This window comes from Centrocercus urophasianus, unplaced genomic scaffold, assembly GCF_019232065.1.
Source record: "Centrocercus urophasianus isolate 14NV4802_14NV808 unplaced genomic scaffold, USGS_Curo_1.0 seq_10, whole genome shotgun sequence".
NCBI lineage: Eukaryota > Metazoa > Chordata > Aves > Galliformes > Phasianidae > Centrocercus > Centrocercus urophasianus.
In genome coordinates this window covers 36,849,570-36,864,957 of record NW_024884142.1, presented here as the reverse complement: position 1 = coordinate 36,864,957, position 15,388 = coordinate 36,849,570, and the positions used below count along the sequence as shown (strand labels likewise).

Here is a 15,388-nt window from a genome sequence, read left to right as displayed (position 1 = left end):
CTTCTTGCTGGTGGCTGGGTGCGAGGGTAAACCCATTACTGAACCCTGGCAAAAACAATGTGCCGAACTGCTTTTTCCGACTGCTCCTGCACCTCGTGTTCCATTCATGAAACCTCTGTGTCCATACTGCTGCAGAACAGGGATCAAAACTGGCAAATGGGCAAATGACTCTGAAAGTCATTCCTGTGAGTTGGATTTCGTGCCACTATGAATAAGAAGCTGTCATCTGCTGGATCCAAAGTTACACTCTCATCTCCTCACATGATTAATGTAACAGTACGAATGGAAAGATGATTAATAATAGCAACCTACATTCCAGTAATCACAATCACACATACAAAATGACTGTTTAATGGGGTGGTAAGTTAAGCCCTGTTAAGGGCACGGAGAAAAAAACAACTGAGAATCTCCATGGTACCTTTCAACAACAACAACAAAAAAACTACAAAAACATCCATAAGGCAATACAAGACATGCTGCAAATACAGAACACAACATGGAACAGTGAATCCCAGCCTTGCCAGTAAAAAGGCAGAAGCAGGCTAGAAAATACAATAAGACACAGCCAGACAGAGGGTAAAAGTTTGGAATCTGCATTGTGAAGGCTAAAAAGGTTCAGTTGAATAAAGCAAGAGAAAAGATAAAGCACAGTGGTGAAGGAGAAAAAATGTGCATTCATTCTCCCCACTGCCTTGGGGAGAACGAAGGTCCAGCCAGACTGAATAAGTGCAGCACACCTGGGCTTTATTTAATATAAATTAGGTTAAGTCTAAAGTACCTTACAGAGCTTTATCAGCAAACAGCAGTTTGTAAAGTACATGGACAAATACCTAATGCCTCATTTTTCCTGTGAAAATGTCGCCATTGTCTTGCATCTTTGTATTCGATTATCATCTCACTGGCCTCAGTGGAAGCACTGCCCCTGGTATCAGCACAAACAAGGAACCTCCTTTGATTTGACTATGGTGATAAGTGCCTTACCACATCCTGTGTTCTGCAAGACCAAGATATTCCAACCTAAGTTCAAGGCTGAAGAAACAAAAAGCTCGCCATAACTCAATTCGGTACACCACTATGACCAACTGACTGGAGCAAATCATCTTAGAAATGACACAACGTGCTCTAGTATCCCCAGCTGTGCTCTTTGGAGAAGTTTGGCATAACAAAGGTGCCTCAGCATTGCAATTTATGCTGAAATGTCCACATACAATGAATTAAAGTCAGTTCTACATGTTTTTGTTTTTTTTTTTAAGTACAATCTCACATACTGCTTTAACCTGCTTACAAAGTCTTCCATACCTTCTATATTTGTATCAACAGTATTAGGAACTACTGGAATTTTTGAAATATTTCAAAAGAATAGTGTGGTGACAGACAACTGCATTATGAATTTTAATGAAACATTAGAAGATGATTGCAAATGAGACAAAATATTTTCATTTTAGCCACAATAATGAAATTTTTTGCAGACACTATTTGCGAATCCATTGCTTTTCCAGATCACATAGAAAGTAAATGGAGCCCAGCTCCAGTACTGGGCCAAAACCACAGCCAACGCACATGGCTCCACCAATATTAACCAAGAGATGTCTGCTCACACCAGCTATGTGTTTTGTGACCACATGGAACACTTCAGTTTAGATTTGGACTGTGTCACCGAGTCCCACAGGCTCGCTATGCCACCAGAGAACCATTCTGCAGGGAGGACAGGATCTCACCATACTGCTCAGTCTACCTGTCTGGCAAATTGCACCTGACAGCAGCCACTATCTGGAGGACAGAGTGAAAAATATCCTATAATTTCTGTTATAAGGTGCATATGAGGCTTGAGCTGGCACACAATATCTCTGGTAAATTAGGTTTAGTTTCTGTTCTTGTTACCTGGCCAAGCCACGCATTTTGCTAAGAATCACCACCAATTTTAACCACCTCAGACTGTACATTTTTAGCTTTACCCACCATGCTGCCTCTAAGCCCCTCTGCTCCTTGCTCGTCTGTACGTCCCAGCCACATGGCAGCCTTCTCTGCAGCCTTAATGCTACAGAACCCATTCATGACTGCTTCACTACTGCTACATCAACCATTGTCTGATTTATTACCTGTAATTAGCTTCAGCTTCAGCCTGTGGTCCAGCTTTGCTCATTCCACTAAGGTAGTTGTTTCATAGTTGTTTGTTTTTTCTTTCCCTAGATATATTAATTTGCTTTTATCAAAGTGAAAGTAATTTAGTAGCTTTTTTTCATTATTTCTAATTCCTCCAGAGATTTTATTTATTTATTTATTTATTTTGTCTCTGCAGCTCCTCTTAGCTTAGCATCATCTGCAGAGTTTGTGAACACACTGCCTGTTCTCTCCTGGAGATCATTAATGAAACATGAAACAAGACCAACCTAATGCACATCCCTCCGGTCCTTCTCTATCCACAACCTGATATGCTGCTCTTTATCACCACCTTTTGCTTTACTCCTTGAGCGCATTTTCAGGCCACTTGACAGTGTTCACATCCAAAGTAATTTGAATTAATCTGAGGGTAAGATTTCATGAGATGCTATTTCAAGTGCTTCACTACATTCTAAATCCCTTAGAACTTCTAATTTCTCTCCCTCGTCTCATTTCCGTGCATGTGCGTACATACTAGCTGTATTTGTTTGGCAAAACCTCTGTACTCCTCTGTTACTCCATGTTTTCCATGTGGCTTAACTGCAGAAAATGGGGATTGGGTGAAGTGGGCTTTGTGTGTTTCTGTTTTTCGTTAAAAAATTAAACTTTTTTCTACAGTTTTTCTCTAGTAAGTCGGATTATAAACTTTTGTCATGCATATAAAGCATTTCTCAGCAGCGTGAAGTAATTTTTGCATTGGCACTACACTAGGGTTCTGTGGGATATGATCAGCCTCATGTTTAAAAGTCCATCCTCATAAAGAAATGTGGAGCAATGCATGCTTCTGTGCCAAAATGCATTTGCTGTTTGTATCAAACTACTTGTCGACATCAAACAACACATCAGAAATAAACAACCTTATACAGCAAGTGTAATCTGGAGTCCAAATAAACTATGTTCACCTAAATATCTTTGTCTATTTACAATAGGCAATTTTTTTTGTGTTACAACCTGCCAGGACATGTCTAACTGAAAGTTACCTTGTTCTGCCATTAGATCAATAAAACAAAAAAATACTTAGGAACTCTGAGCTTCACTTCTGGTGCCTAAGAAGAAAGTAATCTCCTTATCTCTGTCTTTTTCAGTTTCTCTCTCTCTCTCTTTCATTTTTATTTTTATTTTGAACACCATACAAATGACTCCCAAATTTTCAGGAACAGTTGCTGGTTTTAATGATACACTGCAGAACCTTGTCAATATCTCTGCTGCTTCACACTTTTATTTCCTTAGGAACACTCGGATGAGTACCATCTGGTCCTGGTGATTTACTGCACTCGAGTTGCTGAAGTTGCTCCATAACTTCCTCCTAAGAGACTTCAATCTCTGTTATAAGGCCACACTCTGATTTCCTGTGAAAAATGTCCTTGGAACAGGAATTTCTTCATCATCCTCTGTGGTGAAGGTGGACACAAAATTAATTGAGCTTTTCTGCTGTTCCACTATTTCAGAAGGGGGCAGAGTCACTGCTGGATAGCCTATGAGAGCTGGGGACTTACTGGGAGCTTTTTATTTTTTTTAGATGCTTTTTCTACACCTTTTGCAGCACCATGTACGTGTCCTTCCAATAACTTCCCTGTTCTTTTATTTCCAGTGTGCACTATATCTGTTACAACTGACCTGATCATCTTCACAGATATTTTGAAGGAGGAGCTTTGTCTTTAAAAAGTCACACATTTGGTATTTCTGGTACAAGTGTTCTTGGGACCCCACTGGCATTTCCATAGTTTAATAACCACACTTCAAATTTGGAAAAAAACGTTTTTTCCACTCTTGCTGTGTGAAAAACCACAGAAACAATGTGAAAGCAGACCACGTGCAAAATAATGAAACAGCCTGTACACAATGTACAGTCAAACATGCAGAGGGCCTGATCCAAAGCACAGGAAAATCAGTGGGGGGGTCCAGTGACGCCGATGGAATTTGGATCAGGCCCAAAGAAAGAGCACCGGAAAACAGAACGAGTTTTTTGTCTCAACTCTCAGCTACAGTAATCATAGGTGTTTTTTGCAACAGTAGTAGGTAACAAATTTTCCAATAAAAGTGTGATTTTTAAGTTGACAGTGTCCCTTTAAGCTTATGCACTTCTTCACATAACTATGCCAGATTTACTCTCCCCTTTCTACTTTTTCCTTGCTCAGAGGTATATGTACCATCTGTGCATCTAATATGGTGTTCTTAAATAGCCTCCAGAGTGATTCAATGCTTCTTTTTTCCTTTTTTTAAACTTTCTCTTGCTTAACCCTTTTCCTCACTATTTCAGAGTCTTCTCCTTCAGAGCTCCTTATCCGCACTTCAATCAGGATAAGTTGCCATACAGCAGCACTGAAGTTAGGAGCATGGTCATCTGTTGTTTTAAGACCTATGCATTAGACAAAACCGAATGAGTTAAGTGCTTTATCGAGGCATTGATATTGACAAATGGAGACAAATAGAGGTAACACTCAACCATTTGACAACAGCCAATTAAAACTGACCATTACTACCAAATGATGAAAACATCCAAGCCCAACATCTCACAAAGATCTAAGTGTCACTCTTCTTTTCAAAACTCTAGTGCAATCCTCTAAGATGCAAATTATCAGACTTATCACAGGAAGAGTTCAAGGCCAGGTTGCACAGAGCTTTGAGCAACCTGACCTGGTGAGACACGTCCCTGCTGTGACAGAGGAATTGGGTTGGGTGGTCTCTCAGGTGCCCTTCCCCACAGAACCACAGTGTGGTTCTGCGGTATGTAGTTCAGGAGCTCTCAGCCACCTGATTTGGTGGTGTTGTGCAGCACAACTGTGAAAGCCTGAAAGCTAAATTGAAAATAACAAGATTAACAGAGACAGAGTTTTTGTTTCTGGTTTACAACACTGTGGGTTTCCAATTTGATTTGACAGTCTGAATTTCAGAGAAAGGAAGGGCATGTAAGACACTGAGCAGCATTTGGCCACTGCTAATGGGGTTACCTGAGCCCGCTGATGGTCTCACGTGCTTCCAAGCATAGCTGTACTGCGCAGTTACACGGCACTTATGGTCCTCCTCCATGCAAAGCCCAGCAAAGAGCCTCTCTGCTCTGCTCTCAGGGCAAATGGGTGGCAGTGGAGCCACGTCTCCCTCTCAGGCCACGCGGGCAAGCAGAAGGCTGGGCCGGCAGGAAGGCCTGGCCACCACCAGCACCTCCCACCCAGGAGCCCTACGTGCAGCCAAGGCCAGGCCAGCCATTGCTCCTCAGGCAGAAGATGAAATAAACCAAAACCATGTGAAGCCCAGCACAGGCACAAAACCTTCCCACCCCCAAAACCATCAGACACTTTATGACTGTTTCTAAAAATTATTAAACAGATGAGTACATTTACTTCAGCTACAAAATTGCATCCAGGCTGACAATTTGCAGCATATGTTTACTTTCAGCCCAATTTAAATTCAAATGGGTAAGTTATAAATGCCTGGGTTTTTGACAGAGAGCAGTCTGTAATTGAACTTAGCTGGCCAGCAAACAGTCTTCTACTATTGCAGAAATTATTTTCTAGAGGAAAGATATTTGACATTTTCAGACTTTTGCCCTATAAAAACTACCCACCCCACTTCTCCAGCAAATTTAACACTTTGTACATCAAGTACTACATGACATACAGCGAGAAGCTGACTTTAACTAACAACTTCAACCAGTAGATTTTCCTGTTCATCTGGCAGCTTATAAGTTATAATCACTTGGCCTCCCCTAGCCCTGTAGAGATTCATGAGGCCAGATTCAAGGTTAATGTGTGCAAGGGCTTCTTCCATCTTCTCATAAACCAGCAAGTGTTTGCAAACAAAGCTAAAGGGTGAATCTTTCCTACCCAGAAGGGGACAAAAGACGCAATGTGATTTATTCCTTTGGTCTGCCTGAAACAATTTCATCCCTGAATTTGACCCAGGATTTCTATGCACAAAGGGGAAGGAAGTCATTGCTTCAGAACAGCAAGAGAGTAAATATAAACCATTGGATGACAAAAAACCTCATAATTCCACTGGGTTGCCAGCTCACCTGCACAAATTATTCAGCCACCAGCTCATGCTGGGAAGTACTGTGACAGCAAGATGCCTCCTGAGAAACTTTGGGACCAGAAATGACAACATTTCTGTCATTTGCTACCTAAAACTATGTGACATTGTAATACGCCATTAATCTTCTCAGGAGTGTGAACACAGGGTGTCATTCACAACATTCTTCCTAATCCAAACATATTCTTGAAAGCCATATTTGCTTAATTTTGCTTTTAAAATAAAAATATAGATAGAGCAAAAATATACGCAAGATACTTTTTCAATATTTCCCTAAGTTAATGAGCTAACTGGGAAGTGAACAGATGCCTTAAGCCAATAATTTATTCAAATGTCATGATATTTTTGAACAAACACATTACTTAATATGCATTTCATTATTTACCCGGTTCTTATTAGTGTTAATGATTGATGTATTTGTCAGGAAAGAGAAAAGTGGCATCAAATGTAATCTGCGCAAATTAGACTCACTTAGGGTATCTACCCTAAGTTTTCATCAGAATATGCACTGTTTTTGATGCTCTTTTTGTATGGCTCACATGGAAACAAAGCTAGAAAAACTGGAAGGTGCATAAATTCATATAAGGTCAAGACAGCTTGGACTACGCCAACGCAATGTGAACTGGAGTGCAGGGGAGTGCAGTATTTTATTGAGTGCTTATCTAGCTTGCATACACTGGAGCCAAAGAGGTTCAGAGGTAAAGCAAGCACACGAGAGTACTGTATCTGCTCATTTTCTGAATGCATCATTGTTACACACCTAAAACTCTTTAATCAAAAATCTCTTGGTGATGCAAAAACGTTCTGGACGCAGATTGTGAAGCACATCTTGCCAAAATTTTTAACAAAGTAAAATGCCTATTTTTCCCCTAACATCTCTTTCTCCCCTCCAAAAAATTCATCTAAGTGATTTAAGACTTCAGTAAAAAAGAACGTAATTTTTTTCAGAAAAACAGCTACCAGCAATCCTTCTTCAATCACACTGAGGATGTATCCGGTAGAGAGAAACTTCTTACACATCTTCAATATCGATGTGTCATAGCATCTCTCTACTTAAATCCAAGTCATTGGTCTGAGCTGTGTACCTTAGAAGTATTTCTAGTCAAGTCCTAATGTGATTAGCGGCATTGTGTTGTAACGCCTGCACATAAACAAATTTCTGGCACCTGGGAGAGATGCCACTGCTGAAGCTGTCCAGAATTGATGCGAAGACACCTCGTGTAAGCTGGTCGATTCATTTGAATCAAATGCCTGCTGTCCAAGAGGTAGCAGATTCTCAGGTCCTAATTAGCACATTCATCTTGATAAAGCCAAAGTAGCCAGAATGAGACACGACTGATGTAATGTGACATGGTGGTTAAAATTAAAGTGAACACGCCTTTTAATTGGATTGGATACCTGCTAGTAATTCAGACAATGGGAATTTGATTCAAATTTATAGTATTAAATGGCAGCAGATGGACAGTAAAATGTGCACTGAGTTTGCAAACTGACAAGCATGCTGCTTCGCCAGATCCCTTCATTAAGTCTTTGGTGGCATCAGTCAGGTGCTGATGCATTTCATCATTAGCAATGTTAATATGTTTTGCTTTGGTGCGGGTCAGCAGTGAGATATTCTGACCACTGGTCCCTGCAGGTTAGCTTGGAATTTTAATTTCCTCTTCAAACCACAGAAAATCTTCCCTCTGGTTTAAGTAAAGAGTTCTATGAGAATTCTGGCCTCAGTATGCAGTAAGCAAAAACGCCAGCTGATAACAGCTCAACAATGACATCTACTCTTTTTGACTAATGCTGGCCATCTTTTTCATAGCTCAAGATTTGCTTTATATCTGTATCTGCTCCAGATTATTGGTCACAGCCTGTGGCCTTTTACCTTCTGCCCACATAATTTAACAACATCCTCTAAGGGATAATGCTTTCTTTCCCCTTCCTTCTCCAGATAATTCCTCAAAGAAGCTTGCAACTGTGCCCCACACTCAAACTCTTTCCTCTGCTGACTCAGCGTCTCATCTGCGTTCATTCATCAGCACTCATTTATATCTTAACACAGCAATCACAGCTATGGAAATGTTTGTCATCTTTTCCCCTTCCACCTTCAAGCCTTAGCAAGAAACCTTATTAATTGGCTTCTGTGGCAAATATGCATATTTGCACCTGCATATGTGCACACAGACCCAAGCAGACACAAGGATGCACGCACGCATCCTACATAAACCCGCGCCAGAACGAGCGACTCTGCGAGCTGTTCATTAAACCTCACTTCTCTACCACTCTGTAAAGCTAAACACAGACACTTGCATGCAAACCAAGTAGAACACCTGCTCTGCACTGACCTTTCTGAACACCTAATTAATACAAGTTAAATCTCTAGGAGAAATAGGTTTTCTATTCAGAGCCCCATGTGTTTCAAAGCTTATTATGGAAAAGGAGTGCAAAGGAAGACATAACAGCTAAGCTTCTTCTTTTTTTTTGGCAGGGGCACTATTTGCATCAAGACATGTTAAGCAATTTTCCAAATTTTCATGAATGATGATCATTTTACAAATTAAATTTCGCAGGTGCCTGAGAAAGAGACAAAAGAAACATTTTTTGCCATTACTCATTGACTTAACAGAGAGATTGTTAAATATTTCTTATGCACTGTTAGGCTGCATAATTAAGCTTGAAATCAAGAGAACTTTCTATGACAATCCTCAGTAATAATTCTGGAGAATGATAGCTTCTGTTTATTCCCAGTATTCAGGATATGTTTGTATATACAAGCTCATAGTAATCACATTGTATAATATATATTAATAAGCTGAAAAAACAGTTCAGGCAAGAGTACAAAGGCTTTATGACGCTGTGCACAGATTATTGTCTTGAAATATAATTTGAAAGAGTTAGTAATCATTTGCTGTAACAGAACAGAGAGCTAAATAAATGTGTATGAGCTTCTACAGCTCCACTTGATCACTCGCCCTCATCCCTGCTGCACAGGTGGGCCAGAAGAACAGAAAACATACCCTCCTCGGGATTTCATCCCCACCTCTAAGGTGGGAATACAGCTTGCTGCTTAGGAGAGCAAAGCCAGATGCCGTCTTTGCAGATGGCCTGCACCAAGGAAGCCTGGCCAAGCCTGCATCCAAGCTGCATCAGGAGGAGGTAGCTTCTCCCTGTGCAAAGCCAGCCACAGTATGTGCCATGGATCTCCATCTCGCACAGAGGAAATGGCCCTGCCATTTAAATTTTCATGCCACTGAACAGCAATTTGCTTTTGCTTTTTGATTTACACCTTTCTGTTTATTCCTATAAGTGAAATTTGGCTGCACCAAACATCTATCATCTTTTTTTCTTGATGGTAAGGCAGTGCACGTCAGGGACAAGGCCAAGAATAAAACACTGGCTGACAACCTTGCAACCACTCCTTATCCAAGGTCCTAGTCAAATCAAGTTATGCTATAACGTGTCTGTGAACAGAGTCTATAACTTCTATGAGTTCAGTCCTCGTGCTAGGTTTGGCCATTTGCTCATAATAAATTTGTTTTCTGACCCATTGATTCAATAAACTTAATTTCAAAATTAATCTTTTCAGGCTTCAAACTCACTGGATCCAATTATGAATCCAATAGTTCCTCTTAAAATTAATATTCTGAAACTTAGTGGTCTAACGCTTTTTGCCCTTATGTGCCTCTTTGGTACTTACCTTTATATTAGTTGGCCTATAAAATTAAATATCTTAGGAAGAGAGCATCAAAATGACTCCTAATCTTAAATCTACTCAATTACAAACATTAGTATGAAATGCTCCCTTTCCCGAATCACTTACTTTTAGTTGGTATTATTATGCACAACGGGTTTGTGTGCTAATCCATTATCTATATTTGACTATGCACACTAGACCAAACAGGAACGAGAATTTAGATTTTGGTTATTTTTTTTTAGTAGTGCTGCTGGTAGTTGGGGGTTTTTCTACATTAGCTATAGTCTAAACACTTCACTCTCTGCCTAAAGGGGCAAAAAAAATCAATTTTTTCTTCATTTATTTCTAGTAATTTAGATAAAATTACAGTCTGTGGGGAGACCTATTATAATTGCAAAAATATATATATTTCTATTCTTGCAAGGCATGGTTGCTAATACAGATAATTTTAAACGGTCATGACTGCAGGATACTCTGGACAGAATTTGCATTTCTTATGAGAAAAGCAACTTCCAGTCACACAAGGCTTTCTCTTACCAGCCTGGGGCATGAGTGGCACGGCTCTGCCATGACAAGGCACAGGGGACGAACGCACATCTCCAGGGCCAGTCAGATGCTAGCTTAGCCTGGTGCACTGCTTCAATGCCTGTGGTGTGAGAGGACTGCGGAAGGGTTATGTGCAGCCGTTTTCCACCCAGCGTGGGGCTTTGGGGGCACCCATGTTTCAAGGCGATCTCACTTTGGTGTGCATTGTTCCTGCCTGTTAATAGGGTGATTACAAAAACCCTAATTCTGAACACCGTAATTGGCATGCAGGAATACGTAATTGGCAGTGTTACTTAGTGGCATTTTGAGACACCAGAAACGATTTATTCTTTACTGTTTAAATAGTCCTATCATTGTAAGTAAGTGCTTATCACAGCACTTCTTGTCTGGGGAAGAGAGGGAGCACTGCTCAGCGTTCTCCATTAGGAAATTCAAGCCTTAAACCAAGTGACCACAAAGTTCTATCAGCTCCCTGAAATGCAGCAGCTGTACATATTTAACGTAATACAACCCCATATTGTTGCAGAGGTCTGCTGTTTAAAACACACATAAGGCAGGTGAAACGTGACTATTTCACTCCTCTGTTTGAAAAATGAGAAAGTGTGGAGCGGTGTAACTTCTCAAACACATAAATAAGCATTAGGCTCATGGAGGAGACAGGTATGCTGTTGGACTAGCAATAACAGATTAAAGGTCAGCGGTTAAATCTGAAACGATTGCAACCTTGTTCTTTCAATCTTGTTCCTCAGCACTCTGCTCTATTACTAACAGGTCAAGTGCAAAATAAGAAGCATGAGAGGCTGCTGAATTCTCCCACTCCTTTAATTTAATGGCAGCATTTCCCAAATATTCTGTCCCCTGATCATTTAATGACATCAATACACATGCAGTGGGTAGCAATGGATTTCCCTTGCTAGGTCAGATTCTGTATAGCTATTGATATCACAAGTGCAAAGAGGGAGAAAATTTGATTCCGTAGCTTTCTTTGAAGCAGAGACAATGTAGCAACCAACATTATCAATTCTATGTTGTCTTGTTGTTAGTCATATATAAAAAATCATGTATGCTATGCATTTCTGGATAAAAGATGCTGAAAATATCTAGAACTGCTTAGCTGCAAGAAGTTAATAGTGATGTAGGAAAGGAAACCAGTGGGAAGAAGATGCTCTTAGTTGTCCCTCATCAAAATACAAGGACAAGAAGGCATCCAGCAGAGAACACAGGCAATAAATTTTAACTTAGGTAATGGGGAACTTTTGCAGTGTGATGCCTGAGTGATTGAAATCATGGGCATAGACTACTGGTGCTGATTCCTACTGCTCCAGGCTTAGTAACAGGTTTAACTACACCTACACTTTATATTAATACGTATTTATTTTAGTAAGGGACCTAAACCTTCTTTTGGGATCTAGGCTATCAGATTAGAGATAACACACCATCAACTGGTTGTACTTTCTCAACGTTTCCTGAGTTATCTGGTGCTCATCACTGCAGCACACATAGGACCATCTAAATAGGATCACCTGCAAACCCTTCATTCTTAAAATCTATGAGGGCTGCTCTGAAAGTAATACCTCCTATTGTATTATGTTGGCCCAAAATGTCAGAGGTGGATGTCAGTTGTATGGCAGTAGAGGGTGAACCTTCCCACCAATATCCCATGTTGTTGCCATGTGAAAGATGGCAGCAGAAGGGCACTCTGAAACAATGGTGTCTGACATGGAAGTGTGTATAACGCAAAGGCACGTCACTGAATTCCTCCATGTAGAAAAACTTGCACCCATTTACATTCGTTGATGCTTGTTGAACACTGGAGATGGAGATGAAGCAATGGATGTGAACACAGTGAGGTGGTGGCGCCTTTCAGCAGTGGCAACAGCAACATGAAAGACAAGGCCCATTCCAGACAGGCATGCAGATTTTTATGAGCGCGGCATACATGTTCTTGTTCATGGCTGGCAAAAATGCATAGTTAATGGTGGTGGCTATGCTGAAAAAGAGCATTTCACAGCTGAGAACTTCCTCTATTAAACAATGTTAACATGCTCTTTGTATCTGTTGTAGTTTCCACAGAAATAAATAGAAGGCATTACTTTCAGAGCAACCTAAGCATCTAACTCATGCCAATTTGTGACTCAGAGTCATGGGCACATCATCTGAATGTGATCTGGATCCTGTTACACGACAGTGTCTTTACACGCTTTAAGAGACAATGAACTGCATATGCATGCATCTACATGTGAGTAGGTACATGGGAGCTTGTTCTGAAATGAGGAGCATCCTTAGAGCATGTATTTCCCTCTTCTATATCTCTAGAAAGAAGGACGTAAGCTCCACTCCTGGCAGAAGGATCCACGTGACTTTAACTTGCCTGTCTGCTCCAGTAGACATTATGAGCTTGATTCTCCAAGACTGCCACTGAAATTCCACTCTACTGATTTTTGCAACCTAATTCTTCAGGCACTTTTTCTTGTTGTTGTTTCGGCAGGATGATGTGACCCAAATTTCTAAAGGAGGGTAATTTGCTATAACATTACATCTTGATTCTAGGATCTGTATGTACTTATGTGTTATTCCCACACATTTAGCATACTAGATTTGAAGAACTGAATTTTATTGCAACTTGGCAGGCTTTGAATGTTTTGTAGCATCAGGGAAAACAGTATCATTTAGAAAGCCAAAATTTGAAGGATTTTTTGAATAATAAATATCTGTAAGACCATAAAGACTATCCAAAGACTCCTCTTGCACTAGTGAGTCCCAAAAGGCCACAGTTACTTTTTCAACAACTACAAATGCTGGAGCATTCCTATGTTATTTTTCTTTAAATGGCATTTAGCACATACTGCTGCAGAAAGACAGCTGCTGAAGCAACCTAGAGGGCATTTTCAAGCACTGTACTTCAGCGATTACAGCAATTTTTGTAGGCATTCAATATTAGGATTACATTCTAATTTTAGAGAAAGTTAAATTTAAATTGAGTAGGAGGGGTTTTCATGGTACTTTAGATGTTCTAGTATTGCTTACCTCAAACCAAAAATGTATAGTGTCTGAATTTTGCGGCCATGATGATGTTATGAGCCACAGTACACTTGAAAAGAGCAAAACTACAGCTCACTAGCATCAGGCAGATGTCCTCTGCCACAATGGGACCCAGACTTAGGCTTTAAAAGCACAGCCATGATCTCACTGACATGGGACTTGGTGACACAGCTCCCACTGCCTGGTAAGGATGAGGCTGTCGCACACAGCTACCCTCTCCTATATTTGCATGATGCAAATTAGTGGTGTGCGTGCAGCAACCATCCTGAAACCCTAAGGCCAAACTGGGACTGGTATACTCCTGTTGATGTTTATCTAAGCCCTTTGATTCTCTAAAAAACCCATGCGTCTAGCTGAAGGGAACTGAAAGAAACAAGGTTAGTAAAGGGCTGACAGTCCAACAGACAATACAGATGGAAAGTGAGGGACTGGGTGAAACAGAAAACAAAAGAAAAGAGCTTCTGTTAGATGCTAAATGAGACCCAGGCTGGGCCAGTTAAAGCTATGTCTATGCAGGTTACATCTTTCCTTATTTCTCTTACCTTGTTTCTCTTGAAATATGCTCTTCGGCAAGCTGCAAAGCACTTCTCGCTGCAGAAGCATTTCACTTCACTTCCCATACTCAGGGAATAGCGCTTGATTCCAACTTTCTGGCACCAGGCACACATTATTTGTACATTTGACACATCATCTTCTACAACAAAAATATAAGAACAATGTTTACATGAGATGAAAACACCTTCCTCAGACATCTGCACACTTACTCTTAGCGCAACCTGCACCGGCTCATCTTATTTCTAACCTCCTTACCATTTGGGAACAGAAATGTGCCTGCCTGCCTGCCATTACCAGCTCATTCACAAGCAGCTGATGACCTGTGCCAACCTGGCTCAGTAGATTAGCAGAGCTTCGAGGATGGCCGGAAAAGATTATTAGCTTAAAAACGATGCATTGCTGAAAAGCTCTGGAAGCCTCATGAGCTTTTTTGCATGTATAAGGGTGCACAAGTCTTTATTAAATAAGCAACCCAGAACAGAGGCTTAGTAAGTTCTGCTGCCTCACTCTTGTTGCTTACAGATCTGTGCAGTGAGCACTTCAGATACTCTGCTCAGCAAGCTGGTGACAAAAAGCATCTGGGTGGTACTGCACCAAAGCAGGTCTCTAACAAAAGCTCTCTGTTAAATAAGAAATGAAACATCCCATTGCAGTGCTGTTTTGAAATAATGACTGATGTAGAAAAAGAGAGCTATCATTGGAATATAGCAGTCACCAAAACCTGCACTTGAACAAGAAGGGAGATGCAACACTGGTGAGGTCTGCCAGGTTACTTCCTTGTCTTTGTGCTCATCAGCCAAATCTGAATCCAGAGCCCTTGAACCTCTTTCAAGGTCCTCTCAATCACGTGCTACAAATACAAGGTGTATGCCTTCTGAGATGTACAACTGCAAAAGTCCTAACAAGGTTCTTGTGCATTCATCATCTTCACCCCACTTCACAGGCAGGGAATAGTTAAGCCTCTTAGGCAGATGACTGCTGCAAGTTAGCAGGAATCTTTTGACTTAAATCCCAGAATTCTTCATTTCTGATGTCCAGTCTATTGTACAGCGTGACCTTTCAGTTACAGTCAGCTGCCATTGTCTAACTGCTGGAAAAAAAAGTCCCCGAAGACTAATTGTTAAAGCAGTGCCTCGTCCCCGAGCAGCAGAGAATTCATGGCTCAGAGAGTCTGTCATGCAGCCATCCCATTTCCCTATAAAGGATTTGTTTTCGAAGCTACGCTGTCATCGTTCTGTAAAATTATTGGCAAACTAATTTTTAGCGGAGTGATTTGGCTCCTTTCCCCAGCTCTCATAACTCAGAACTACGTGCCGCATTTTATTCCACCTTAACGGAATAAATACTGCCAGTTTAATAACTTTTTCTCCTTCT

General features: G+C 40.7%; 1 protein-coding gene across 1 annotated transcript in view; it reads right to left on the bottom strand.

The window, feature by feature from the left end:
- LOC122165489 (sine oculis binding protein homolog) overlaps positions 1 to 15,388 on the bottom strand; it is a 106,610-nt gene that overhangs the window by 71,617 nt on the left and 19,605 nt on the right. The window contains exon 4 of the mRNA XM_042828479.1: positions 14,002 to 14,153. Coding sequence (XP_042684413.1) covers positions 14,002 to 14,153 — 152 coding nt within the window. The remainder of the gene's footprint in view (positions 1 to 14,001; positions 14,154 to 15,388) is intronic.